General features: G+C 54.9%; 2 protein-coding genes across 5 annotated transcripts; one reads left to right on the forward strand and one right to left on the reverse strand.

Annotated features, from left to right (window-relative positions):
• Positions 1-5,372: 5,372 nt before the first annotated feature.
• On the forward strand, positions 5,373-12,466 carry SYDE1 (synapse defective 1, Rho GTPase, homolog 1 (C. elegans)). 2 transcript variants are annotated; one of them, XM_010858358.1, is made up of 9 exons: positions 5,373-5,527; positions 7,074-7,409; positions 7,514-7,839; positions 7,966-8,158; positions 8,324-8,538; positions 9,474-9,600; positions 9,814-9,974; positions 10,547-10,772; positions 11,071-12,466. In XM_010858358.1, exons 1-9 carry the CDS (start codon positions 5,440-5,442, stop codon positions 11,472-11,474), a joined length of 2,076 nt encoding a protein of 691 aa, XP_010856660.1. In that variant the 5' UTR covers positions 5,373-5,439; the 3' UTR covers positions 11,475-12,466. The 2 variants fall into 2 exon arrangements, with proteins under 2 accessions (XP_010856660.1, XP_010856659.1); XM_010858357.1 differs by having other exon boundaries at positions 7,514-8,158.
• Positions 12,464-24,174, reverse strand: ILVBL (ilvB (bacterial acetolactate synthase)-like). Of its 3 annotated transcripts, XM_010858355.1 has the most exons (17): positions 23,755-24,084; positions 23,345-23,489; positions 21,370-21,571; positions 21,110-21,237; positions 20,870-21,008; positions 20,670-20,781; positions 17,527-17,626; positions 17,269-17,366; positions 17,017-17,153; positions 15,924-16,058; positions 14,160-14,274; positions 13,901-14,070; positions 13,757-13,827; positions 13,602-13,673; positions 13,318-13,423; positions 12,998-13,186; positions 12,464-12,763 (listed from the first exon to the last, which is right to left on the reverse strand). In XM_010858355.1, exons 2-16 carry the CDS (start codon positions 23,477-23,479, stop codon positions 13,008-13,010), a joined length of 1,899 nt encoding a protein of 632 aa, XP_010856657.1. In that variant the 5' UTR covers positions 23,480-23,489; positions 23,755-24,084; the 3' UTR covers positions 12,464-12,763; positions 12,998-13,007. The 3 variants fall into 3 exon arrangements, with proteins under 3 accessions (XP_010856657.1, XP_010856658.1, XP_010856656.1); XM_010858356.1 differs by lacking the exon at positions 23,755-24,084 and adding an exon at positions 24,091-24,174 and having other exon boundaries at positions 12,464-13,186; XM_010858354.1 differs by having other exon boundaries at positions 12,464-13,186.
• Between the last annotated feature and the right edge of the window lie 413 nt (positions 24,175-24,587).

The raw sequence follows: 24,587 nt of genomic DNA on the forward strand, positions 1-24,587 counted from the left end.
CAGGGCTTCCTTGGTGACTCAGTGGTAAAGATTCCACCTGCCAGTGCAGGAGACATGGGTTCAGCCCTTGAGTTAGGAAGATTCTCTGAGAAGGAAATAGCAACCTATCCCTATAATATTCTTGCCTGGAAAACCCCATGGACAGAGGAGCCTGGCAGGCTACAGTCTATGGGGTTGCAAAGAGTCAGACACAGCTTAGTAACTAAACAAAAACAACTTCATGGGCAACAGGGGGCCCCCCTGTACCTCAGCTCCAGCTCTACAAGTGTCCGGCAGGGCTTTTTCATGGGTCATCGGGAGGCTCTGGCTGACATATGCTGCCCTCTCTGATTGCCTTCCAGGCAATACCACATCCTGCCTCAGGAAGCGGCCTTGTGGGAACTCAACCACCCTCTGTCCCCTCTAGTTCCTCAATGCTGCCCCAGGGGACATCTCTGGGTAGCCACTTCTTCCTTGGTACCTCTGAGGACTGACTCCCAGCCAGAGAGACCTGTGCAGGCTGTAGAACTTGCCTTATCATCCTGGAAGATGCGAGATGCCAGTGAGTCTCCAGTGTGGGAACAACTGCAATGACAACAGGAGGTGGCAGAAACTCCCTGTAATCAGCTCCATCTTTCATTTCCCAGGAAGTGAGGACCCCCAGAGAGGTAGCAGACAGGGGACTTAACCCACAGACGCATGCCTCATCCCCAACACCTCCTACTCCCATAATGGGGAGTTATTCTTCCCTTTGAACGGATGAGGAAATTGAGGCCTAGAGAGAATATCTTCATTCGGCATCTCCCAGAAGTTGATCCTGTGATAAGGATTCAAGGACAAGTAGTTTATTTGGAAAGAGATCTAGGAGGACTTCCCTGATGGTACGGTGGTTAAGAATCTGCCTATTATACAGAGTGAAGTAAGCCAGAAAGAAAAACACCAATACAGTATACTAACGCATATATATGGAATTTAGAAAGATGGTAACAATAACCCTGTGTACGAGACAGCAAAAGAGATACCGATGTATAGATCAGTCTTATGGACTCTGTGGGAGAGGGAGAGGGTGGGGAGATTTGGGAGAATAGCATTGAAACATGTATAATATCATGTATGAAACGAGTCGCCAGTCCAGGTTCAATGCACGGTACTGGATGCTTGGGGCTGGTGCACTGGGACGACCCAGAGGGAGGGGAGGGGAGGGAGGAGGGTGGAGGGTTCAGGATGGGGAACGCGGGTATACCTGTGGTGGATTCATTTTGATATTTGGCAAAACTAATATTATAAAGTTTAAAAATAAAATAAAATTTAAAAAAATAAAAAGAATCTGCCTACCAGTGCAGGGGACACAGGTTCAACCCCTGGTCCAGAGAGATTTCACAAGAAGCAGGGCAAGTAAGTCCACCAGCCACAACTACTGAAGCCCACATGCCCTAGAGTCTGTGCTCCACAACAAGAGAAGCCATGCAATGAGAAGCCCACGCACCACAACCGCAGAGTAACCCCTACTCATTGCAACTAAAGAAAGCCTGCGCACAGCAATGAAGACCTAGCACCACCATAAATAAATAAATAGTTTTTCTAAGTGACCTAGAAAATGCTCAAGGGTTTCCCAGGCAGTGCTAGTGGTAAAGAACCCACCTGCCAATGCAGGAGACACAAGAGATACAGGTTTGATCCCTGGGTCAGGAAGATCCCCTGGAGGAGGAAATGGCAACCCACTCCAGTATTCTTGTCTGGAGAATCCCATAGACTGAGGAGCCTGGTGGGCTACAGTCCACAGGCTCACAAAGAGGGACACAGCTGAAGTGACTTGACACACACACAGAGAAAATGCTGAAAGGGAGGTGGAGAAGTGAGACAGGGAAGGGAAGGGAATCAGTAAAGAGTGCACTGATCTGCAAGTTCCCACTGTGGGTTGCTGGGACTCAATCCCATGAGGACCTCTGAGAGTCAGTGCAGAACACACACTTCAGTCAATCCACCTGAAGGGTGAGGAAGGTAGAATACATATTCATCAACTTCCATTGTCTGCCACAGAGGTGTAGAGCTCCACTCAAACCTGATCTGCCCCCTCTGCCTGCATTTCAACAAATCCCTGCTGAGGGCTGATTTACCCATCAGGCATCATAAGCATAGTACATCAGCCAATGATGTGAATATCTGGAGGAAACAAAATACACAAACGTGCACACACACCAAAATCTGAGCAGCAACTAGCAAAATTCAGATGAATTATTGTACAAAATTCACATAGTATGAAGCTTATCACTCATAATCATTTCATAATATACAGTTTGTAGATCATTTGTTTTCACTTATCAACAATTTCTGAGCACTGAGAAAGAATCATAGCCAACTGTGAATTAAATGAGTGGCTGCTGCTGCTAAGTTGCTTCATTCGTGTTTGACTCTGTACAGCCCCATAGACAGCAGCCCACCAAGCTCCCCTGTCCCTGGGATTCTCCAGGCAAGAACACTGGAGTGGGTATTAAATGAGTTACATGTAACCAAATAAATGCAACAGGAAACACATAGAAGCTCTGTCAAAAGGGTTTACCAAAAATAATAATAATATTGATGTGACCTGTGAGTGTCCTTTGATCATTTGATGTGATATAGGTGGTAAGAGACACAGGTTTGATCCCTGAGTCAGTAAGATCCCCTGGAGGAGGGCCTGGAAACCCACTCCAGTATTCTTGCCTGGAGAATCCCATGGACAGAGAAGCTGGGTGGGCTAAACTCCATAGGGTCACACAGAGTCAGACATGACTGAAGCAACCTATTACACACACACAGTGGAACCAAGGGCTGCTCTTACCCTTACATCAGCCTCCAGCTCCTCTGAGTTACAGTACCCCAAAGGACCATAGTCCTGCAGTCCCTCCCCTCAGCTTGTGAAGAGGTATTGCCTTGACCCCCAACCCCTGTCTCCACTGTCGGCAGTTGCCTCAAATCTGATGGTGTGGACCCCACCCCTCTCAACCTCACTTCTCCCAAATACATAGAACCAAGAAACTAACAGAGCCTAAGAGACCTGTGGGACACCATCAAGTATATCAATATATGCCTAACAGGAATTCCAGAAGGAGAGAGGCGACAGGGGCAGAAAGAATAGTTGAAGAAATAATGTCCCCAAAGCTTTCCAACACTGATGAAAGACATGAATATACACATCGAAGAATCTCAATTAACTACAAGTAGGATAAACACAGAGATCTATACCAAAATATATTATCACCAAACACACACAACGTCCTCTGTCCAAGTCTCTACCACCTGCCACCTGATCTCCCACCTGCACATTCAGCAGTAAATAAGACAGACAAGTGTTACCTCATGCAGCCCCAGTCTGAACAAGGAGACAGATAAACTAGAACTAGTCACTAGAACTATAGAGTTTAAGCCATGGCAAGTGTTACAAGAAACAAAGGGACTTCCTTGGTGGTCCAGTGGTTAAGACTGTGTTTATAATGCAGGGGGCATGGGTTTGATTCCTGGTTGGGGAACTAAGATCCCACATGCCATGTGGTGCAATCAAAAAACTTTTTTAATTTAAAAAAGAAGAAGAAATGAATCACAGTGATATAATAATGACTGGATAATGGTAGATGGTCAGGGAGATGAAGGCCTCCTAAGGAAATCCCATTGGACCTAAAGGATGAGAAAGAGGCAGCTTCAAAAGAATCAGGGCTTCCTAGCCAGAGGAAACTGCATGTGCAAAGGGCTTGGGGCAGGAACAGTTTGATGTGAAAAAGAGCCGGACAGAAGGTCATGGTGGGTGATGAAGACAACCAAGGCTATGAAGCCAGAAGTCTTGCTGGACTGGATTTTATTTGTGGAAATCTGGATTTTATTTTAGGTGGAGTGAGCAGTTATGGGAAGACTGTTCAGCAGGGGCATGCCATGATCTGATTTTGGGTTTTTAAGTCCACTCTAGGCACTGCATGGAGAATGGAATATAGGAGTAAGATGGTTAAATTTTCCAAAACAGCCACAAAAACACCTCCCATCCCACATTCTCTTGCACAAAGAATGTTACAAGGTCACCATGACACACCACCCATTGAGAGAGGTGGAGTCTGTGTCCCTTCCTCTTGAATCTGGTGCCAAAAGTAAAACAGTGTGACACTCCAAACTGGATCAGAAAAGGAAATTTAGCTTTTGCTTTGTTTTTTGAAGCCCTGGGTGGCTCTGTAAGAAATCCAACTACCCTGACTGCTGATCTGCTAGGAGGAATCCAGTTCGCACCAAGAGGATGGTTGTTCAGTCACTAAGTCGTGTCCGACTCTTTCTCACCCATGAACTGCAGCACACCAGGTTCCCCTGTCCTTCACTATCTCCAGGAGCTTGCTCAAATTCATGTCCATAGAGTCAGTGATGTTATCTAACCATCTCATCCTCTGCCACCCTCTTCTCCTTTTGCTTCAGTCTATCTCAGCATCAGGGTCTTTTCCAATGAGTCAGCTCTTTACATCATGTGGCCAAAGTATTGGGGCTTCAATGACAGTCCTTCCAATGAATAGTCAGGCTTGATTTCCTTTAGGATTGACTGGTTTGGTCTCCTTGCTGTCCAAAGGACTCTCAAGAGTCTTCTCTAGCACAATTTGAAAGCCTCATTTCTTCTGCACTCAGCCTTCTTTACAGTCCAACTCTCACATCCATATATGACTACTAGAAAAACCACACGTTTGACTGTACAGACCTTTGTTGGCAAGAGGCTTGTGGAGGTGCCACAGCTCCTGTGGCAGTCCCAGCACACACCTGGCATCAACTGCAAGTTCTGTAAGTGAACACGCCTCCAGATGATCCTGGCCCTTCGTTTGTTGAGTCACCCCAAACCTTGAAATCTTTCCAACAAAAGAGTAGAGACAACCAACGTCAGCTCTGTCCTGCCCCAATCCTTAGCCCACAGCATCTGTGAGCATCATAGCACGGCTGATTTACAACCACTAAGCTTTGGGGTGGTTTGTTAAAGAGCAGTAGTAACTGGACTTGGGGAGAGAGAGAAGTGGAGAACTGGATGGAGGAGGAAGGCAAGAGAGTAGCATCCGGGGAAACTAAGGGAAGAGGGGATGTTGTCAAAATAAACGATGCCAGGGCTTGCACCAGGCTGGAGCAGTGGATGGGAGGAAAGAGAAGAGATCTGTGGATTTGTGCAGGACGCCTTTTGGAAGTAAACTCAAGAGAACCTGCTGTATGCGGTCACTAATGGAGGGTGGGTAAGAGGAAAGACAACAGCCAGTGACAGGTCCCCCGCCCGGCCCTGGCGATTGACTACAACTCCCAGCATCGCTCGCTCAGGCCGCGGGAAGGGCAAAAAAAAAAAGTTTGGGCCAAGCATTCCCGGAATGCGCTTCCTGCTGGCGCGGGGCGGGGGGCGGGCAGGGAGACCGGGCGGGGCGGGGGGCGGCGCGGCCGGAGCCCGGGGCGCGCACTCAGCCCGGCCCGGGCCCCAGCATGGCCGAGCCGCTGCTCAGGAAGACCTTCTCCCGCCTTCGGGGCCGGGAGAAACTTCCCCGGAAAAAGTCGGACGCGAAGGAGCGCGGTGAGAGAGAGGGAGGTGGGGAAGAAGGGGCCCCGAACCCCGCCCGGCTTGGAAGAGGGTCCCAGGGCCCCAAAGAGGGACCGCTGAGGGGACAGGAGAAGCCCCGCGGAAACCCCCGGCGGGTCGGGGTTGGGGGCGGGGGCAGGCAAGGGTCGTGAAAATAACGGGCCGGGGGGGAGAGGGGGCGCGGACCGTTATGTGCGCTTGACCAGGGATGCCAGCGCTGCGGGCTCCTCGGGAGGCCCGGGAGGGGGCCTCACCCCTGACAGGAAATGGGGCCGAGGCTGAGCGCCTGGAGAGTGGTGGGGAGGAGGAGCTGGGAGGCTGAGAAACTTGGGCTTAGTCAGGCCAGGCTGGCGACACCCTGTGCCCTAGAGACCAGGGATGGGAGACGGGGGCGTACACCCTGCAGAGGAGAGAGAGGCTGTGCGTCGATCGTGGGGGCCACCTCCCAGTCCCCTCTTACCTACTAGCCCGTAACTGCAGCTACACCCACCTTAGGCAGCCGCAGGAAACTGCCCCCTATACAGGTGGGGAAACTGAGGCACGGAGCAGTTTGGGTGATTTACCCAGTGCCAGTGAAGCGACTTAACAGCTCTGTGGACTACGCTACTAAATGAGAGCCCAGAGAGACTCGGGGAGTGGAAGTATGAGATGACCAGAGGAGGGAGTCGGCATGGAAGACCTTAAAGACATGGGAGCTGCGTGGGACAGAAAGTCCCGGAAAGGAAGGGGTTAAAGGAGGGAAGGCCAGAGGACTTCATGGATCTGACTTCCCCTCAGCGGTCTTCCCAGAGATTCCCAGGGCAGAGAGAAGGGACAGGGGTGCCCACGCACAAACACACACAGGAAACAGCCCAGGATGTCCAAGGGGAGGATGGAGCAGCGGCGGGGCAGGGGAGTGGGGCGGGGTGGGAGGGGGGTGGTTCCGAAAGCAAAACTGTTGGGGTCTGTCTGGGCTAAAACACACGGTCAGCTCCAGGATTGGGGCAAGATTTGGAAAGAAAGGCAGCAGGGTGGGGAGTGACATGCTATGGGTAAAGAACCTGGCAGCCACACACTCACTGTCATGCCTGCTCTGGTCTTCTAAGCAAGCTAGCCAGCATCCACCATGGGCTGTGTGTGTGCCTGAGATATGAGTGCCTAGGAAGCGCTCTCATGCTGAGATCACAGTGAGGCTCAGATGGCAAGTGGTTTCCCCGAAGCCACCCACTGAGAAGGCACAAGCACGGGGCTCCACGCCAGCATTAAAGAGAGGCATGGGGACGTAGAGTGGGGAATACAAGGCCCAGGCCCGGAGAAATCTCTCTGGACCTCTGAGGCTGGAGGGCAGACGGACCAAGTCCTGTTTGGGACACTAGGGCAGGGAGCTGTGGGCAGGGAGCTGGTAGCAGGTGAGATTGCCAGCCTGCAGCCACCCATTCCAAATGAATGTGGGGAGTGTACAGGCTGAGTGCAACCCATGTCCCATAGGGGAAGAGCCCTGGGCTGGGGCTGCTCTGGGGGCAGTGGGAGGCTGCATCTCACTCCCCTTGCTCTCTGCCAGGCCGACCAGCCCAGCGCCTGGAGCCCAGTCCCCCAGAGCCCCAGGCCCCAGAAGGACCCCAGGCTGGAGCGGAGGGGCCCCCCAGCCCTGAGGCATCTCGGAGCCCCGCTCACGGTGCCTACCTGCAGAGCCTGGAGCCCAGCAGCCGCCGCTGGGTGCTGGGCGGGGCCAAGCCACCAGAGGAGGCCACTCTGGGGCCGGGGGCACCTGGCAGTGGGGAGCCTGCTGGTGAGATCTGGTACAACCCCATCCCAGAGGAGGACCCCAGACTCCCAGCACCGGAGCTCCCAGGCCCACAGCCAGGCTCAGCTGAGGCAGACAGCCCGGCCTCTCCAGGTGAGCACAAGCCTCCCACCCTGGGGCCTGCAAGGTGACTACAAGCATAATCACCCCCATCCCAAGCCCAGAATTCTGGACCCTGAGGTCTGCTGTCTTCACAGGCACAGCCCCTGCCAGCCCCCCGACCAAAGCCTCCCGCACCAAGTCCCCCGGCCCAGCCAGGCGCCTCTCAATGAAGATGAAGAAGCTGCCTGAGCTGCGGCGCCGACTGAGTCTGCGGAGCACCCGGACGAGCCGAGAGCGCGAGCAGGCCGCCCCCGAGGGCTCGGTCATTAGTCGTTACCACCTGGACAGCAGCGTGGGGACCCCAGGGCGGACAGCAGTAGCTGAGGGCGCACGCGGCCCGAGGGCGGGTTACCTCAGTGATGGCGACTCTCCTGAGCGCCCCGCGGGGCCTCCGTCACCCACTGCCTTCCGCCCCTATGAGGTGGGCCCCAACGCCCGGCCGCCCCCGGCTGCGCTCTGGGGCCGCCTCAGCCTGCACCTGTACGGGCTGGGGGGGCTGCGGCCGGCGCCTGGGGCCACTCCGCGAGACCTCTGCTGCCTGCTGCAGGTGGATGGGGTGGCCCGGGCCCGAACCGGGCCGCTGCGTGGGGGGCCAGACTTCCTGCGGCTGGACCACACCTTTCACCTGGAACTCGAGGCAGCCCGGCTGCTGCGGGCCCTGGTGCTGGCCTGGGACCCCGGTGTCCGGCGGCACCGGCCCTGCGCCCAAGGCACTGTGCTGCTGCCCACGGTTTTCCGAGGTAGGGTGCCTGGTCTCGGAGGGGGCGGGGAGGGCACAGGACTCGGCTCCCAGCTCCCTCCTTCCTCTAGAGTGCCCAGGGTGGGGACGTAGCTTGGCCTAGGGGACAGGGCACAGGAAGTGATGGGGGAAGACCCCACTCAGGAAGTCCCCCTTGTGTCTTTAGGGTGCCAGGCCCAGCAGCTGGCTGTGCGCCTCGAGCCCCAAGGGCTGCTGTATGCCAAGCTGACCCTGTCGGAGCAACAAGAATCACCCAGCACAGCTGAGCCCCGAGTCTTTGGGCTGCCCTTGCCCCTGCTGGTGGAGCGTGAGCAGTCCCCTGGCCAGGTGCCTCTCATTATTCAGAAGTGTGTTGCGCAGATCGAGCGCCGAGGGCTGCGGGTAAGTCCCTCACCCCACCCTAGCTAGGCCCCAGACCTCAGAACCACTCCCCAGAATACCCAGGGTATGGAGGCCAGGCTTCCCCCTACCCCACCTGGGGAACTCTTAGCTCCAATCCCAGCCTAGACAAGGGCAGGAGCTCCCTACACATCCCCAGATCCTAGCATCTAGCCCAGAATTCATGGGTCCTCTGTTCATTAGATAACATAGGATCCCAGCCCTTTTGGAGCTCAGAGTCTGGTGGGGGAAAAGACATGACTGCTACTGCTACTGCTAAGTCACTTCAGTCGTGTCCGACTCCGTACGACCCTGTAGACGGGAGCCCAAAAGGCTCCCCCATCCATGGGATTCTCCAGGCAAGAACACTGGAGTGGGTTGCCATTTCCTTCTCCAATGCATGAAAGTGAAAAGTGAAAGTGAAGTCACTCAGTCATGTCCGACCCTCAGCGACCCCATGGACTGCAACCTACCAGGCTCCTCCATCCATGGGATTTTCCAGGCAAGAGTACTGGAGTGGGGTGCCATTGCCTTCTCCGAAAGACATGACTAATAAATCACATATAAGAAACAGGCTGGGATAAGAGTGAAGAAGCTGGGACAACTTAAAGCAGGACCTGACCTGCTGGTTAGGACAGGGAAGGCTTTCCAGAGGAGGTGACAAGTAAGCTGAAAAGGAGTCAAGGTTTCCTGAGTCAAAGGAGGTGGGTGCCAGGACAAGTAATTTGGAGGGTTTACAGGGCTGGGTTGTCCAAGCAGCCAGATGGGGTCCCCCATGACAGGTGTCAGAAGAACAGAAAGGCAGCCAGTGAAGTTTCAGCCAGCCCCCAACCTCTCAGCCCATTGCCACCTGGATCCAGGCCTCTGGCCCTCACCCCATAGGGCCCACATCAGTCTGTACTCTGACAAAAAAGACACCTCTCTGCTCCTACCCCCAGGTGGTGGGGCTATACCGTCTGTGCGGGTCGGCAGCCGTGAAGAAAGAGCTTCGCGATGCCTTTGAGCGAGACAGTGCAGCTGTCTGCCTCTCTGAGGACCTGTACCCTGATATCAATGTCATCACCGGTCAGCTTGCCCCTTTGCTCTCCTGCCTGCTCCCCAGTCAACCCTCAACTCAAGGCAGTCCCTGTGGTCCCTCTAGGACTTCACCCCTTCTGTTGGCCTTGTTTTTACCTTCCTGCACCTGTCCTCCTCCTCTTGCCCCCCTCCCAGCCCCTGCTGAAGTTCCAGCCTCAGAACTCAGGGGTGCCCTAACTAGTGTGGGCCCTATATCCACAGGCATCCTCAAGGATTATCTTCGGGAGCTGCCTACCCCACTCATCACCCAGCCCCTCTATCAGGTGGTGCTGGAGGCCATGGCCCGAGGGCCCCCAAGCAGGGCTCCATCCAGCACTGAGGGCACCCGTGAGCTCCTCAGCTGCCTGCCAGATGTGGAGAGGGTGAGTTGGGCCTGGGGGGTGGGGAGAGTGGGCAGGACAGGGAGTGAACTAACATCAGCAGAATGTTTCTCCCATGCCTGGGCTGGTGATGGCCATGAATGTGTGGCACCATCACACTTCTAGTGCTGTTAGTGTCCCCACTTTATAGATAATGGAAGCCAAGGCCCAGGGCAGTTGAGTGAGTTGCCTCAGGTTTCACAGGCAGGATGTATCGAAATTAACAGACTCAACAGAGGTCTGTCAACCTACCGTAAGGGAGGTTCCTGGCTGTGGGATCCTGCCTCTGTACCTCAATATCCTCATCTGTAAAATGGGATTACTACCAGCCCTGCCTAACACACAGAGGAGAAGGTTCAAGCCCAAGTTCTGCCATTTCAAAGTTGTTACCTTTGGCCTCAGTCTTTCCTCCAGCAAAACGGGAGCATAATACTAATAGCTAAGTTCTGGCAGGATCATCTCCCAGCTATGAGACTGAATCTCAGTTTCCCCATTCTGAACCGCCTTAGTCTGCCTTGAGTGCGACAGGGGACCGACTTTGCCCATCTCGTACTCGCCCAACCCTCTTCTCTCAGGCTACGTTGACGCTTCTCCTGGACCACCTGCGCCTTGTCTCCTCCTTCCACGCCCACAACCGCATGACTCCGCAGAACCTGGCCGTTTGCTTCGGTCCCGTGCTGCTGCCAGCGCGCCAGGCACCCGCCAGGCCCCGCATCCGCAGCTCTGGCCCGGGTCTCTCGAATGCGGTGGACTTCAAGCGCCATATCGAGGTGCTGCACTACCTGCTGCAAGCCTGGCCAGGTGAGCTGCCCCCCGCCCCCGCGCCGCGGAAACGAGCCTGGTATCCCAGACGATGCTTTCTCTGGCGGCCAGTTAAGAGTCTTGGGCTTCAGGCGAGGCACGCCCCCTCGTCAGAGTGAAAACCAGTACCTAGTTGCCTGAGCAACCAGTACTAGCTCAGCCAGTGAAATCCCGATCCGGTCGAAGGCCTTGCCTTGCGACAGGCCAGTAAGGGGCGTGATTACCTAAACAGCCAATCAGAGGCCTAGGTGTCTCCTCTGGACCTGACGTCACCCAAGCCCTCCCTCTCCCACTGCAGATCCCCGCAGGCCCCCAGAGCCTCCGGAGCTCGTCCCGTACCTGCGGCCCAAACGACAGCCATCGCTGCACTTGCCGCTAGCGAGCCCCGAAGTGGTGACTCGGCCCCGCGGCCGGGGCGGTCCCGAAAGCCCCCCGAGCAACCGCTACGCGGGTGACTGGAGTGTTTGCGGGCGGGACTTCCTGCCCTGTGGGCGGGACTTCCTCTCCGGGCCAGACTACGACCACGTGACGGGCAGCGACAGTGAAGATGAGGACGACGAGGTTGGAGAGCCGACTGGCGCCACCGATTTTGAAGACGACTTCGAGGCGCCCTTCAACCCGCACCTGAACCTCAAAGACTTTGATGCCCTCATCCTGGACCTGGAGAGAGAGCTCTCCAAGCAGATCAACGTGTGTCTCTGAGCCGGGCGGGGCTGGACCCCAATTACTAAGGCCAGGCTCCTGGTTGCTAAGGCGGTGCCCTAACGACCTAGGGAGGACCAGACCTGTAGCTCAGGCCTAACTCCTGGTTACTGGGGAATTGCCTAGCGACCAGCCGATCCTTTGCTGAGAATCATTCCCTATTTCCAGTACTCAGTATTTGGACACTGGTTGCGACGGCCGGGCATGGGGGACTTTAGGGACCAGCTACTGTGGCCGTCTTTTCTTGAGTACCAAGGGCTTCTCTCCTGGCTGCCAAAAGGCAGTTCTGCTTGCAGGGCCGCCATCTTTAGCCAGGGAAACACCAGTTACTGTGAGCATCACCCTGAGATGGTGAGACACCCTCCCAGTCAGTCCTTGCTGCTGCCAACCAAATCAGTATTAGCTTTGAGCACTGCACTCTGCTTCTCCCTCAGTGGGCCCAAGGACTATGAAGAAGTGCTGTTTGAGGCAGGGTGTCGGGGGAACCCCTCTCCTGGGCTCTGGATAGATAGGAGCAGCCTGGGGCTTATAGGAAAACAAGTGGTTTCGCCACCCTCTTTTCCAGGGAAAACCTCATAATTGCCTCAAACCACCAAAAGTAGATAGCAAGAGTCTGGCCCTTCCCCTCCCCAATTCTTCCTCCCCATTCCTGAAGAAATTAAGCACTTATAAGACCTCCCTTTTGGAGGGGCCCCACCTGAAGTGTCAGGCTGGGGGCACTTTGGTACGGAACATATTTATTGCCTCCCTGCGTGTGTGCCTGTGTGTGAGGAGTAATGTGTATGGACGTGTCTAGAGTGGGTATGTGGGGCTCTTTCAGGGACCACAGAGGGGGTGGGGGGAAGAGTTTGCAGTGCCCAGGCACCCTGAAATCCCCAGTAATGGTGCCTCAGTGAGCCCCCGAGTTCCAGTGGGAGAGTAGGGTCCCCTCCTGTCTCCCCCCTCTTTCCCTCACTTCCATCTTTGTGGACAATAAATCAATATGCACAGGTTCTGGGATGAGTACTTGGGCCCCCACGGAGCAGACGTGGTTTATTCAGTGTGTGAGACAGGAAGCTGCAATACTTTGGCCACCTGATGCGAAAGAGCCAATTCATTGGAAAAGGCCCTGATGCTGGGAAAGACCGATGGCAAAAGGAGAAGGAGGCAGCAGAGGATGAGATGGTTAAGATAGCATCACCGACTTAATGGACATGAATTTGAGCACACTCTGGGAGATAGTGGAGGGATGAAGGAGCCTGGCGTGCTGCAGTCCATGGAGTTGCGAAGAGCTGGACACAACTTAGCGACTGAACAACAAGTGAGGAGGGGAGAAAGGACACAGTTGAGCTCACAAATAGGCCCAAGGACTCCCCAGGGCTGTCAGAGCCTCTCTTAGCTCTGACTCCGTCCAGCCCCTCCCTGTCCTCAGGGAAGATTGCAGGGTCACTGGGCCTCATGGCTTAGGCCCAGGGCAGGCAAGGATAAAACTCCAAGCCAGCTAGGCACAGTCCAGAGGTGGGAAGAGAGTCAAGAGCACTGACCCATGAGGCCCTACATGGCGATGGAGCCATCCCGGAAGTCCGTCCTCCCGATGAGAATGTTGACCACAACCGGGTGGCCATCCTGGCACCACTGCTGGGCGTCACGCAGCACCTTGACCACCTGATCCTCATTCTCGCGTGAGAGCAGCAAGCCCTGGGCCCCCAGTCCCTGGGCTGCCTTGTGATAATCTGAAATGGGAGGGCAAGTCAGAATGGTGGCAGAAACCCAGCCCCCCATGCAGGTAGCCCAGGAGAGGAATACACGTTCAGCTGACCCTGAAATGGCGTTCCCCCTCCCCGCCCATCCAGGCCCCTCTCACCAGTGTAAGCCAAGCCACAGGCCACATTGCTGCCCAGAGAGGGCACCTGCTCCCTGGAAATCTGGGTCCAGCCAGCATCATTTCCTATCAAGGCCATCACTGGGATCTGCAGGGAGGGAGAGGAGGCCAGGCCAAGGCCTTCAGTCCCAAGGCTTGGCCAGCGGCAGGTGAGAGGCAGGGACAGGACCTCTGCCAGATAAGGAGCTCCCTCCCCAGTCCACCCCTGAGGATATCTCCCAGAATCCCAGGCTCTGAGCTTCCCTTAGGCCAGCCCGCCCGGTCACCTTGTGTCTGACGAAGGTGTCAAATTCGATGAGGCTATAGCCAAACGCTCCATCCCCAAACAAGCACCAGACCTGAGGTGGGTACCAAGGATGGTTGGGCTGGCTTACGGCCCAGAAAGCAGCAAGCCTCCCGCACCCAGCACACTCTGACTCACCTCAGCATCTGGCCGACACAGTTTGGCCCCAAGTGCAAATCCGGCACCAACCCCCAGAGTCCCAAAGGCCCCTAGGAGAACCAAGAGCAGGTGTAAAGAGGCCCAGAGGAGTGCAAGCTGCCCCAGGTGTAGGTCTGCCCTTACCAGGATCAAGCCAACGCAAGGGCCCACGGGGCTGCACCAGGTAGGCAGCTGTGCCCACGAAGTCCCCGCCATCAACCACCAGGATGGAGTTGTCAGGCAGAGTGTCCTCCACCAGCTGCAGGACCCGCACCGGGTTAAGATGCTGGGCTACGGGCATCAGTGCCTTCTCCCTGTGACGGAGCAAGGCAGGTCAGCAGAGCCAGCAGCCTAGCCCGCCAGGAACCCATGACCCACCAAGTCCACTCTACCCAGCCCCCACCGAAAGGCCTGCTCCTTCTGTTGGTCGGCTTGCCGAAGCTCCTCTGCCCAGTCTGAGGCCCACATCTGACCCCGGAGGCCCTCCACCAGCTTCACCACGAAGGAGCCCACATCTCCTAGGGAAGGAAGAGGGCACAGCTGTGGGGAGAAGGCCACCTCCTACCCTTTAACCACCAGAGACCCAAAGGCAGCAGGAAGCCAACAGGCATCTGAAGCAAGGAAGCAGGTAGCGGGGAAGGTGGGGGTGGAGATAGCCTAAGGCAAAATGAGTGAAATACCCCAGAGCCTGCCAGAACCAGGATTAGGGCAACAGGGGTGAGGGAGAGCAAGGCCAAAGTGAGTTGGCGGGGCTTCCCTGGGGCCTCAGTGGTAAAGAATCCGTCTACCAATGCAGGAGACACAGGTTCGATCCCTGGTCCGGGAAGATCTCACATGCCACTGAGCAACCAAGCTCATGCACCACAACTACTGAGCCTGTGCTCTGGAGCCCAGGAGCGGAACCCTAGAGCCTGTACTCCACATCAAGAGGAGCCCCACAGTGAGAAGCCTGCACACTGAAACTAAAGAGTAGCCCCCACTGGCCACAACCAGAGAAAAGCCCATGCAGCAATGAAGACCCGGTGCAGCCAAAAATAAAAAAATTACAAAGTGAGTTAGAAACTCATATCTGCCTCTGTCTCCTGCCTCCCCCTTCACACCCTAGGTCACACAGAGGCAGGTCAATTCTGCCTCTGAAACATGTCACTAAACACACCTCTATCGTCCAAGTACATCTCAACAACCCAGGCACACAGAGTATTGGAGAGCAACCAAATTAGCCAATGACGATGTACCTTTCATCAGCTCCATCTCAGAAATGATCACACAGAGGCTCAGCGAAGCTGAGTTTCTCCTCCCTGCCCATCCCAACTCCAGGCCTCATGGTTGCTGTCCTGGCCTTAACAGCCCCCTTGCCTCTACGTGGTCCTCTCCAACTTGCTGCCCATCAGCTGCTCCAGTGGGTCTTCCCAAACATGAATGCACATGGTGCCACTTCTTTGCCTGACACAAGTTCCCTCTCACCTACACTGCAGGGTAGAGTCAACGTCCTTGGAACAATGGGCAAAGCAGGACACGGAAAGGCTGTGGAAGAGGACTGAACAGGGGTAGAAGAGCCATGACAGAAAAACTGAGAGACCCCAGGGCAGGCCCTAAGGGCAGCGGGCAACATGGGAGAGTACAGTCAGGAAACGTGATCACATGCACATTCCCGGGCCTTCCCCCTGGTACACATGCTGTGTGTGCATGTGCGTGTGTGCTCAGTCGGGTCTGAGTCTTTGTGACCTCATGGACTGTAGCCCAAGAGGCTCCTCTGTCCATGGGATCTCCCAGGCACAAATACTGGAGTGGGGTGCCATTTCTTCCTCCAGGGGATCTTCCCAACCCAAGGATCAAACCCGCATCTCTTGCATCTCCTGCATTGTCAAGAGGATTGTTTATCACTAGCGCCATCTGGGAAGCTCTGGTTTACAGTAAACAATTTTAGAGGTAGTAACAACTGACCTACGAAGGGGAATGACCATTTTATGCACAATAAAAATTTCTAAAAAAAACCCTACCCTTAGTTCATCCAGAAGCACCTACCAGTCTAAGGGACAAATATGCATCTCCAGCCAACTGGGTGCCCCCTGTGGCAGGATCCAGGCCTTGGTCACCAGCACCCAGCTCAAGCCAGCTGTCAGCAGAGGCCAGAAGAAAAGCGACACATACAAAAGGAGGGACTCACCCTGCACAGCCTCTTGGGGCTTCCAGAAAATGTCTGAGTTGATCAGCATCTCCTTCCGGTCACGGTTGACAACAATTATTTTGCTGCTGCGGCTGAGGACACGCCCATAGGACAGGCGGAAGTCACACACTGCTCCTGGGGAAAGGGGACGGGGTCTCAGCAGACCCAGGACCAGCTTCCTGGGGGTGCCCGCCACCTTACTCAATCCACTGTGGTAGCCCGAATGCAGAAAGGTCCCCATCCCTCACCTCTCCCTGTGCCAGTGCCACCTGCAATAAGACTGCAGGTCCCCACTCCTGGAACCTAGACTGGCCCCCGGACCTATGGTGCTCTGGCCTGTAAGAATGTGCGAGAAGTCATGGCGTGTGTTCCTGAAGCCAGACCTCCAGCAGCCTCGCAGCTTCCACCCTTCTCTCTGATATAACCTTGTTCCCCAAGCCCTGCATGTTTCTCATCACCCACCAAGTGAAGAAGGCCAGGCTGCTTGGCTGGATGATGAGAAACATGGAGGAGGAGGTAGGGGGAGAGAGAAAACTCAGTTACCCCAACTGAGGCTATGCTAGCCCAGTCCTGCAGCCAGTCAACCCCCAAGTACATGAGCCAGCCCAACCACTGCCTTCCCACATCCCTGAATGTAGACTCAAGGATGAGCCCTGCCAAAATGAGAAAAAAACTGTCAACTAACTCATGGGTGGGTCTTGAGAAATAATAAGTGCGTTGTAAGCCATGGCGTTTCGGGTGGTTATTATACAACAGTTGCTAACTGATAAAACTATTATTTGCCTAGCAGGATTCAGAGCACTTTATGTAAGAAGATATGTGTACGGACTGTGTCAATGTTATATAACGCATATATATGCAAGTACTGTATACACAGCCCCACAGGTGCCCACTCTCTGTCCATGCCCTTCTGTGTAAAGCTGGGTCCCAGACACGACTGGCACCTGGTGAGAAATTAGGGGTGAGAGGTAGGAGGGTGGGTGATTATGAGACTAGGTGCCAGCCAGTACCCAACTAGGGGGGCAAGGTCACATGGGCAGGGAGGTACCTAGAGGGAGCGAAAAGGGAGGGAGGGTAGGAGGACCAGGCCCACCTGCCAGGACGACCACGTCTGCCTTCTTCAGGGCAGCCCTGCGGTTCTGCCGGAAATGGAGGGGGTGGTTGCGGCCCAGCAGTCCCCGTGCCATCCCCGCCAGGAAGCAAGGGATGCCCAGGGTCTCCACGGCAACCCTAGGGATCCAGGCAGAACAGAAGTGAGTATGGCCCAGGGCCTGCCCGTCCTCCCAGGGCACCAGGGGACCAGGCATGTGACCCTAACAATAAGGGCAGGCCGGAGGCTTCTCACCGAAGCTTGTCTGAGGATGTCGGAGGCAGCAGGGCCTGGCTCCCAATTAGCATGAGGGGCTTTTTGGCCCGACTCAAGATCTCCACACATCGCTGAACCTGGGGCAAGAGGTGGGGGCTCAAAGAGCTGACCTCGGGTCACCAGGAGGCCCCCAAGTTGACAACCCCGATACCGATTCAGAGAGAAGCCACTCAGCATGTGGCAGAGGTTGGGGGAGGGTGGGGGGGGGTCCCTGGCCAGGGAACAGAGGTAAGTCACCTGCTGGGGGGAGGCCTGGGGAATGTCCAGGGGCAGAGGCCCCTCAGGCTGAGGCTCCCAAGCTCCTGCAAAGAGGTTGGCCAGGGAATTCGCCAAGTACCTGCGAAGAGAAGAGGAAGAGGCCATTACCAGGAGTAATTACCAGGGTTTCAGAAGCTGAAAGAGAAGGGCCCAGAAAGGGACTGGAAAGGGCAGGAACAGAGGTGGATGAGCAGTGGCCTGGGGACACAGACCCCAGCGGCCAAGTGCCCAGTGGCCTGTTTCCCCTTGGAAGCTTCCAGTGACCACCCCAACCTGACACAGACCTTGAGAAATAAGGGCCACAGGCTGGAGCACCAGAATCAGGGGCCAGACCCGCTGGGTCAGACAGATGTGGGCTTGGGTTCTGGCTCTGCTGCTTCCTGTGTGACTCTGGTTGAGAGACTTAACTTTTCTGAGCTTCCTCCTCTGTAAGATGTAAAAGGGACCGTCTCTCCCAAGGTCCAGTGGTATATCCACTCAGGATATAAAGCATGTTGCAAAACACTGTGCTGTTGTCTAGGCACTAAGTCATGTGTGTCCAGTTCCTTTGCAAACCCATGGACTGTATGCCAGGCTCCTCTGTCCATGTTATTCTCCAGACAAGAATACTGGAGTGGGTTGCCATGCCCTTCATCCAGATCTTCCTGACCTGGGGATCTAACCCGACTCTCTTACATCTCCTACACTGGCAGGCAAGTTCTTTACCACTAGCACCACCTGAGAAGCCCGGTATGTACATATCTATCCCCAACTCCCTAACTATCCCTTCCCCCATCCTTCCCCACTGACAACCATAAGTTTGTTCTCTAAGTCTGTGAGTCCCTTTCCATTTCATAAATAAGTTCATTTGTATCATTTCTTTTTAGATTCCCCATATAAGGGATGTCATACGATATTTCTCCATCTCTATCGCACTTACTTCACTCAGCATAACAATCTCTAGACCCATCCATGTTGCTGCAAATGGCATTATTTCATTCTTTTTTATGGACTCAGCCCTATTCTTATTTAAGGTAATAATGATTAATTCTTTTCTACCTCAGCATATGCTTTGCAGTATCAAAATAATCTCACTTTATTTTTCACAAAATCTTAGTCTAGAGAGAAAAAGCCATGTTTGTCCAGCTTGCAGATGAGGAAGCTGACATCAAGCAAGGTTTAATCACAATATACATAAGTCAAATCATTATGCTGTACACCTTAAACCTATACTGTGCTGTTTATGTCAATTAGATCTCAATAAAACTGGAAGAAAAAAAAAAAGAGGTTTAATCATTTGTTCACAGCTAGCTAGTGGCAGTTCTGGGATTTGAACCCATCTCTCTGGACTTTCATTTCACTCCAGCTACGTTACAGATGGAACATAGCTGTGTGAATTAAGCACTGAAGGTTCCTTCAGGCTGAACCCTAGTGCACCATTAACAAACTGGACAACTGCATGCAAGTCATTCAGCTGCCTTGGGTCTCAGTTACCTAATCTGTGAAATGGGTTGAATAATACCTGAGTCTTAACTCTAAGGGTTATTATAGAAGACATGTGAGTTAACCTGCTACACCATGAGCTGGCCTTCCAGGTGCTCCTCATATGCCCAGGGAGCAGGGACCTGTCTGTCCTGTTCATGCCCATCCTGGCACCCAGCACATAGTGGCACTCACTAAATATTTGGAGGGGGAGCAGAAGGCAGAGGGGCAAGGACAGGCAAATGGAAGGGACAGAGGGGGAAGAGGAGGAGAATTGATTCTCCTTTCTGTGTCCTGTTTCAGCGAGGTCCACCTCAGTGGTGACCGGAAAGTGATCCCTGTCACATACCTCTGCTCAGTCTATGCCCCTACTTACAACCTTTTTTAGCCTCTCAATGGAAAGACGTTCCTTCATGAAACTTGCAGCTCTTCCAGGAAAACCTTAAAGCTCATCCCACGCCAGGCCTGATGCCCTGCTCTCTCCAACACCCAGGCTACTCACCACTCAAAAGTCCCATAGGAGGCCCCAGAGTGAACTGTGCCCATGCTGTGGGCCTATAGGGACCCACCGTCCCCTTACCCTGTCCTGCTGCATGTCCAGACACTCATATGAGATCCATCCACATCTCTGCATTCCACAGCCACCAGCTAGATTCCAGGCCACCATCATCTCTCATCCCAGGGACTGCCACACCACCTCCCTGGCTTCCCAGCTTCCACCTGACCCCAAAGTCCACTCTCTGGCAAGAGCCACAGGGATCATTAACAAAAACCCAAACCAGGGCTTCCATGATGGCTCAGTGGTAAAGGATCCACCTGCCAAAGCAGAAGACACGGCCTCAATCCCTGGCCTGGGAGGACCCCACATGCTTTAGGACAACTAAGCTCAGGTGCCACAACTACTGAGCCTGTACTCTACAGCCCGGGAGCTGCAACTACTGAGCCCCACATGCTCTAGAGCCGGTGCTGCAAACAAGAGAAGCCGCTGCAATGAGAAGCCCACAAACCGCAACTAGAAGAGAGAAGCCCTGATTCACCACAACTGGAGAAAAGCCTGCATAGCAATGAAGACCCAGCACAGCCAAATTAATAAAAATAAAAACCAAACCAGGGTATCCCATGCCAGTGCTTAAGGTCCTAAAATTAAAGGACTCAAATTAAAAACAAAGCCCCAGGAACTTTCCTGGCAGTCCAGTGGTTAAGACTTTGCAGGGGTACAGGTTCAATCCCTGGTCTGGGGGTTCAGATCCCACATGCCTCAAGACCAAAAAAACACAAAGCAGAAGCAACACTGTAACATGTTCAAGACCTTTTATTTAAAAAACCACAGCCATTTATTTAAAAAAAACAAAGCCCCAGGTCTGCCCAGGCACTCCTGCTGACTGCTCTCAGCTCAGCCTCTACCCTTCTCCCCTTTGCTCACCTGCTGCCACCACACGGGCCACTTTGCTTACCAGCCCACAAACTTCATTCCTGCCTCAGGACCTTTGCATATGCTGTCTCCTCTACCTAGGAGAAACTCTAGGTAGAGGAGAAACTCTCCCCGTGGCTGGCTCCTCTCAAACTAATGTGCAAATCAGTGAATTAGTCAAAGAAAGGATGGGTGCTGGCAGGGATCTGTGAGAGAAGCCAGGGAATATGGGAGGGAGTGGGCTACTTACCAGTGGACCGCTCGACTCATGAGGCCCTTGGGCGGCTTAGCTGGCACCATCTCCTTCTGAACCATGAAGTAGGGGTACAGCACGTCCAGAGGCAGTTCCACAAACACCGGGCCTGCATGGAGACAAGGAGAACGCTCAGTCTGCTGTGCCTCCCAGGTCCCAGGGCGGAACCTCTGCCCAGCCCCCGCCCCACTACCTACCGGGGGTGCCCGACTGTGCAGCGGCCATCGCGGCCCTCAGGGTGGGGATGATATCCCGCACTCTCCGCACAGAAGCACAAAACTTGCAGAGCGGCCGGAACAGGGCTATCTGATCAATTGCCTGGAGTGCACCCCGATTCTAGTAGAGACAGAAAAAAATCCAGGAAGTCAACACATGAGCACTTCCAGGCTCCCTGGGGTCCCTGCCACCTGCCCCCCACCCTCACCAGGACAGGGCACCTGCAGCAGGGTGCTGGCAGCCCCACCCAGGAGCAGGACTGGGGACTGGGCTATCTGGGCATTCTTCACCGCAGTCACTGTGTTGGTGAGGCCGGGGCCGGCCGTCACTGCAGCCACGCCCACTGTCCCTGGAACACAAAGCCTGTCTCAGCTGGGTCCACCCTCCCGGCCACGTTCCTCCCCCCGCCAAAATAAAAACCCTGCCCCCTCAAAGACATCCCAGTCTCACCAGCCCCCAGCCCTCCCCATTCTGCCCTCACCGGTCAGGCGGGCTACAGCATCAGCGGCAAAGACAGCTGTGACTTCGTGGCGGGTGTCCACCACGCGGATGCCCAACTTCTCACAGGCCACCAGCAGTGGCGAAATGTGCCCGCCGACCAGTGTGAAAAGGAAGCGCACACCGTGGGCCTTCAGCACGCCTGCCACATTTCCCCCGCCATGCCGAGTGCTTGCCGTGTCCACCTGGGCCGGGAGAGGGGAGGAGTGAGATTGTCAAGGACCAAGGTGCGGGCACCAGGGCAGGTGGGCAGAGGAATTACACCCCTCCCCCAGGAAGTAGGGGAGGGGCAAGGTGGGAGGCAGGGGAAGCTTGGTGTTGCTTTGCTGTTGTTTAGTCGCTAGATCGTGCCTGACTCTTTTGCGACCCGCATGGATTGTAGCCCGCCAGGTTCCTCTTTCCATGGAATTTCCCAGGCAGTAAACACCGGAAAGGGTTAACTTCCTTCTCCAGGGGATCTTCCCGACCCAGGGATTGAACCCACGTCTCCCGCATTGGCAGACGGATTCTTTACCACTAAGCCACACCAGGCATCTTATCAGAGCCTCCCGACAATATATCCTTTTACAACAACAAAGACCAAGACTCCTGAGCAAGATTCAAAGTCCCATAGAATCAGTGCTCTCAAGGCACCTGTGGCGCAAGCAGGAAGAGAGGTTAGGGAAGGTGGATCCACGGAACCCAAGGGAGCTTGGCCAGAAGCCACCAGCTGGGACTCCAGAACAGCCCGCCCTCCAGTATCAGGGCCCCATAACAGGAGACTGCTGACTCGTCTCCCAGGCCCCTCCCACCCACTGGAACAGGCCCCGCTCATAAGCTGCCAACCACCAAGTGCCTAGCACGGGAGCAGCCTGTGGCAAAGACGATGCTGGGGCTTCCCAGCCCCAGCTTCCACACAGCCCTGTACACCAGAGACCAGAGGCCTTTGTCACTGTTGTGGTTGTTCAGTCACTCAGTCATGTCCGACTCTTTTGCAACCCCCGGACTGCAGCCTGCCAGGCTCCTCTGTCCACAGGACCCCCCAGGCAAGAATACTGGAGTGGGTGGCCATTTCCTTCTCCAGGGGATCTTCCCAACCTAAGGATCAAATCCACATCTACTGCATTGGCAGGCAGGTTCCTTACCACTGCACCACCTGGGAAGCCCGGCCTTTGTCTTAAATCTTTACAAGTCCACAGGTATAGTGGCGCTGCTCCAGGCTAGGAGGGAGACTTCCCTGGTGGTCAAGACTTCACCTTCCAGTGCAGAGGGTGTGGGTTCAATCCCTGGGCAGGGAGCTAAGATCCCACATGCCTGGTAGCCAAAAACCCAAAACATAAAACAGGAGCAACACTGTAACAAATTCAGTAAAGACTTTAAAAAAAAAAAAAAAGGAAAGGGTCTGGGAAAGGGTGATTTTCTGCGAGGAGCCAAGTAGTTCAGAGCCAGGTCTGTGGGGTCACTTCTTCCCCAAACAGGTCACCTAAGGCAAGTCATCACACACCCTCTCTGAGCCTCAGTTTCCGCTTGTGGAAAATGAAGACAAACTGTTGGGTACTTGGGAAAATCGCTCTAAAGCGTTGAGCAGAACAGACAGCTACCCTCACAAAACTGTTACGGTCAGCCACATCCTCTGGGGCCTGCCCTCAGTACTCTGACTCCACCGTGTTAGGGAGCATCGCTCTGTGAAAAGGACTGGGGACATTTAAGGAAGAGGGTAGATGGGGTGTGGAGTGCCGGGCGGGGTGTGGAGTACCGGGCAGCTGTAGTTTGCCTGTGGCCTCTTCCTAGAGGCAAAGTCCAGGGTCCCAGAAGCAATTCCGCAATAGCAACCGGATCCTAGAATTTCCCGGTCAGTCGCTCTGCATTAATCGGAACCTCACTCTCCTCGCCTGTGAAATGGGTTAGCTAGAAACGGTGCTAACGGAAGTCCACTCCTTTGACTGACCCCGGCCCGCCACCCCTGTATGCCCCCGAACCTTGTGCATCAACTGATAGAAGAGCCCCAGGCGGTGAGCGGCGCCCAGCAAGGCGGCCACTAGCGTCCCAAAGGCCAGGAGCAGGAAAGAGGAGAAGAAGCCCCAAGCTGGGGCGGCAGCCACCGCGGTCTCCATGAGCTGACACCTAAAGAAGAAAGGGCAGTGCTAGGACTTGGACGCGACAATTAAATTATCCAGAAGGCACACCCCATCTCCCGGCCCAGATCCCGGCCACGCCCCTTGTCTCGCACACCTAAACGATCACGCCCCTTACACCTCCAGGCTCCTACCCAGGCCACGCCCCTTGCAACGCTAGCCCAACCCCCTCGCCCCTTACATAACCACGACCACCTAAATTAGGCCACCACAAGTCAACGCGGCGACAACGCCTCCAATTATTTCCCATTTACCTGCTTCTCAATGGGTCCGCGGGAAGCCCCGACTCTCTTTGATATCAAGGACCCGAATCTTCGTCCTAGTGGTGAGCCCACCCCACGACTACACCCCCAAGTCAGCGTGCATGACCCTCTCCTGAAGCCGGACCCCTCCCCTCCAGCGAGGGCCTGGACTCCAATCTGACTCCGGACTCCAGGCCGTGAGTCAAGGTCAGATCGTATCAGGATGCTCCTCCTACCCTCGTGGCACTTTAACCTTCATTCATAGGAAATGGCGCTGGCTCCAGAGGAATTCGGCGCCCTGCGTGTCACGTGACCAGGCGCACAACTTGAAAGGGTTGGGCCAATTACCTATGTCCTTGCCCCTTTTGGCCACTTGGATCCAGGGCTCCCCTCCGCGCATGCGCGGAGCCCTAGCCACTCTCCGGGACACAGGCCCCTCCTCTAAGACCTCTGTCTCTACTGGCTGCCTCTTGCACAGGCTCCGCCCTCCCTCGCTTTTCATTGGCTTGTGCTGCAAGCCTCACACACGCACACCCTTTTTTTTTTTTTTTAAACAAGAAGCCACGCCCCTCTACGACTTTCAGCAGCCTGGAGTCTAGCGGATCCGCCCTCCTCCGGTCTCCCCGTGGCCCCAAGTTGCTGGCCTGCAGATTCCCTGCATTCCGAGCCCATACTGCTTCCCACATCAGGCATGCTGTACGCCCCTTCACGTTGGCCCAGTACGGACGATCACAGACCCCTCGCCCAGTGTCACCATCCGTGATCTCAGCCCAATCAAACCCTGACCCTCTCTCTGGCTCCAGACTCGGCCTCCCACCCCACCGCAATTCTGAAAAGGCAGAGGC

The sequence above is a fragment of the Bison bison genome, unplaced genomic scaffold (genome assembly GCF_000754665.1).
Source record: "Bison bison bison isolate TAMUID 2011002044 unplaced genomic scaffold, Bison_UMD1.0 scf7180017864386, whole genome shotgun sequence".
Classification (NCBI taxonomy): domain Eukaryota; kingdom Metazoa; phylum Chordata; class Mammalia; order Artiodactyla; family Bovidae; genus Bison; species Bison bison.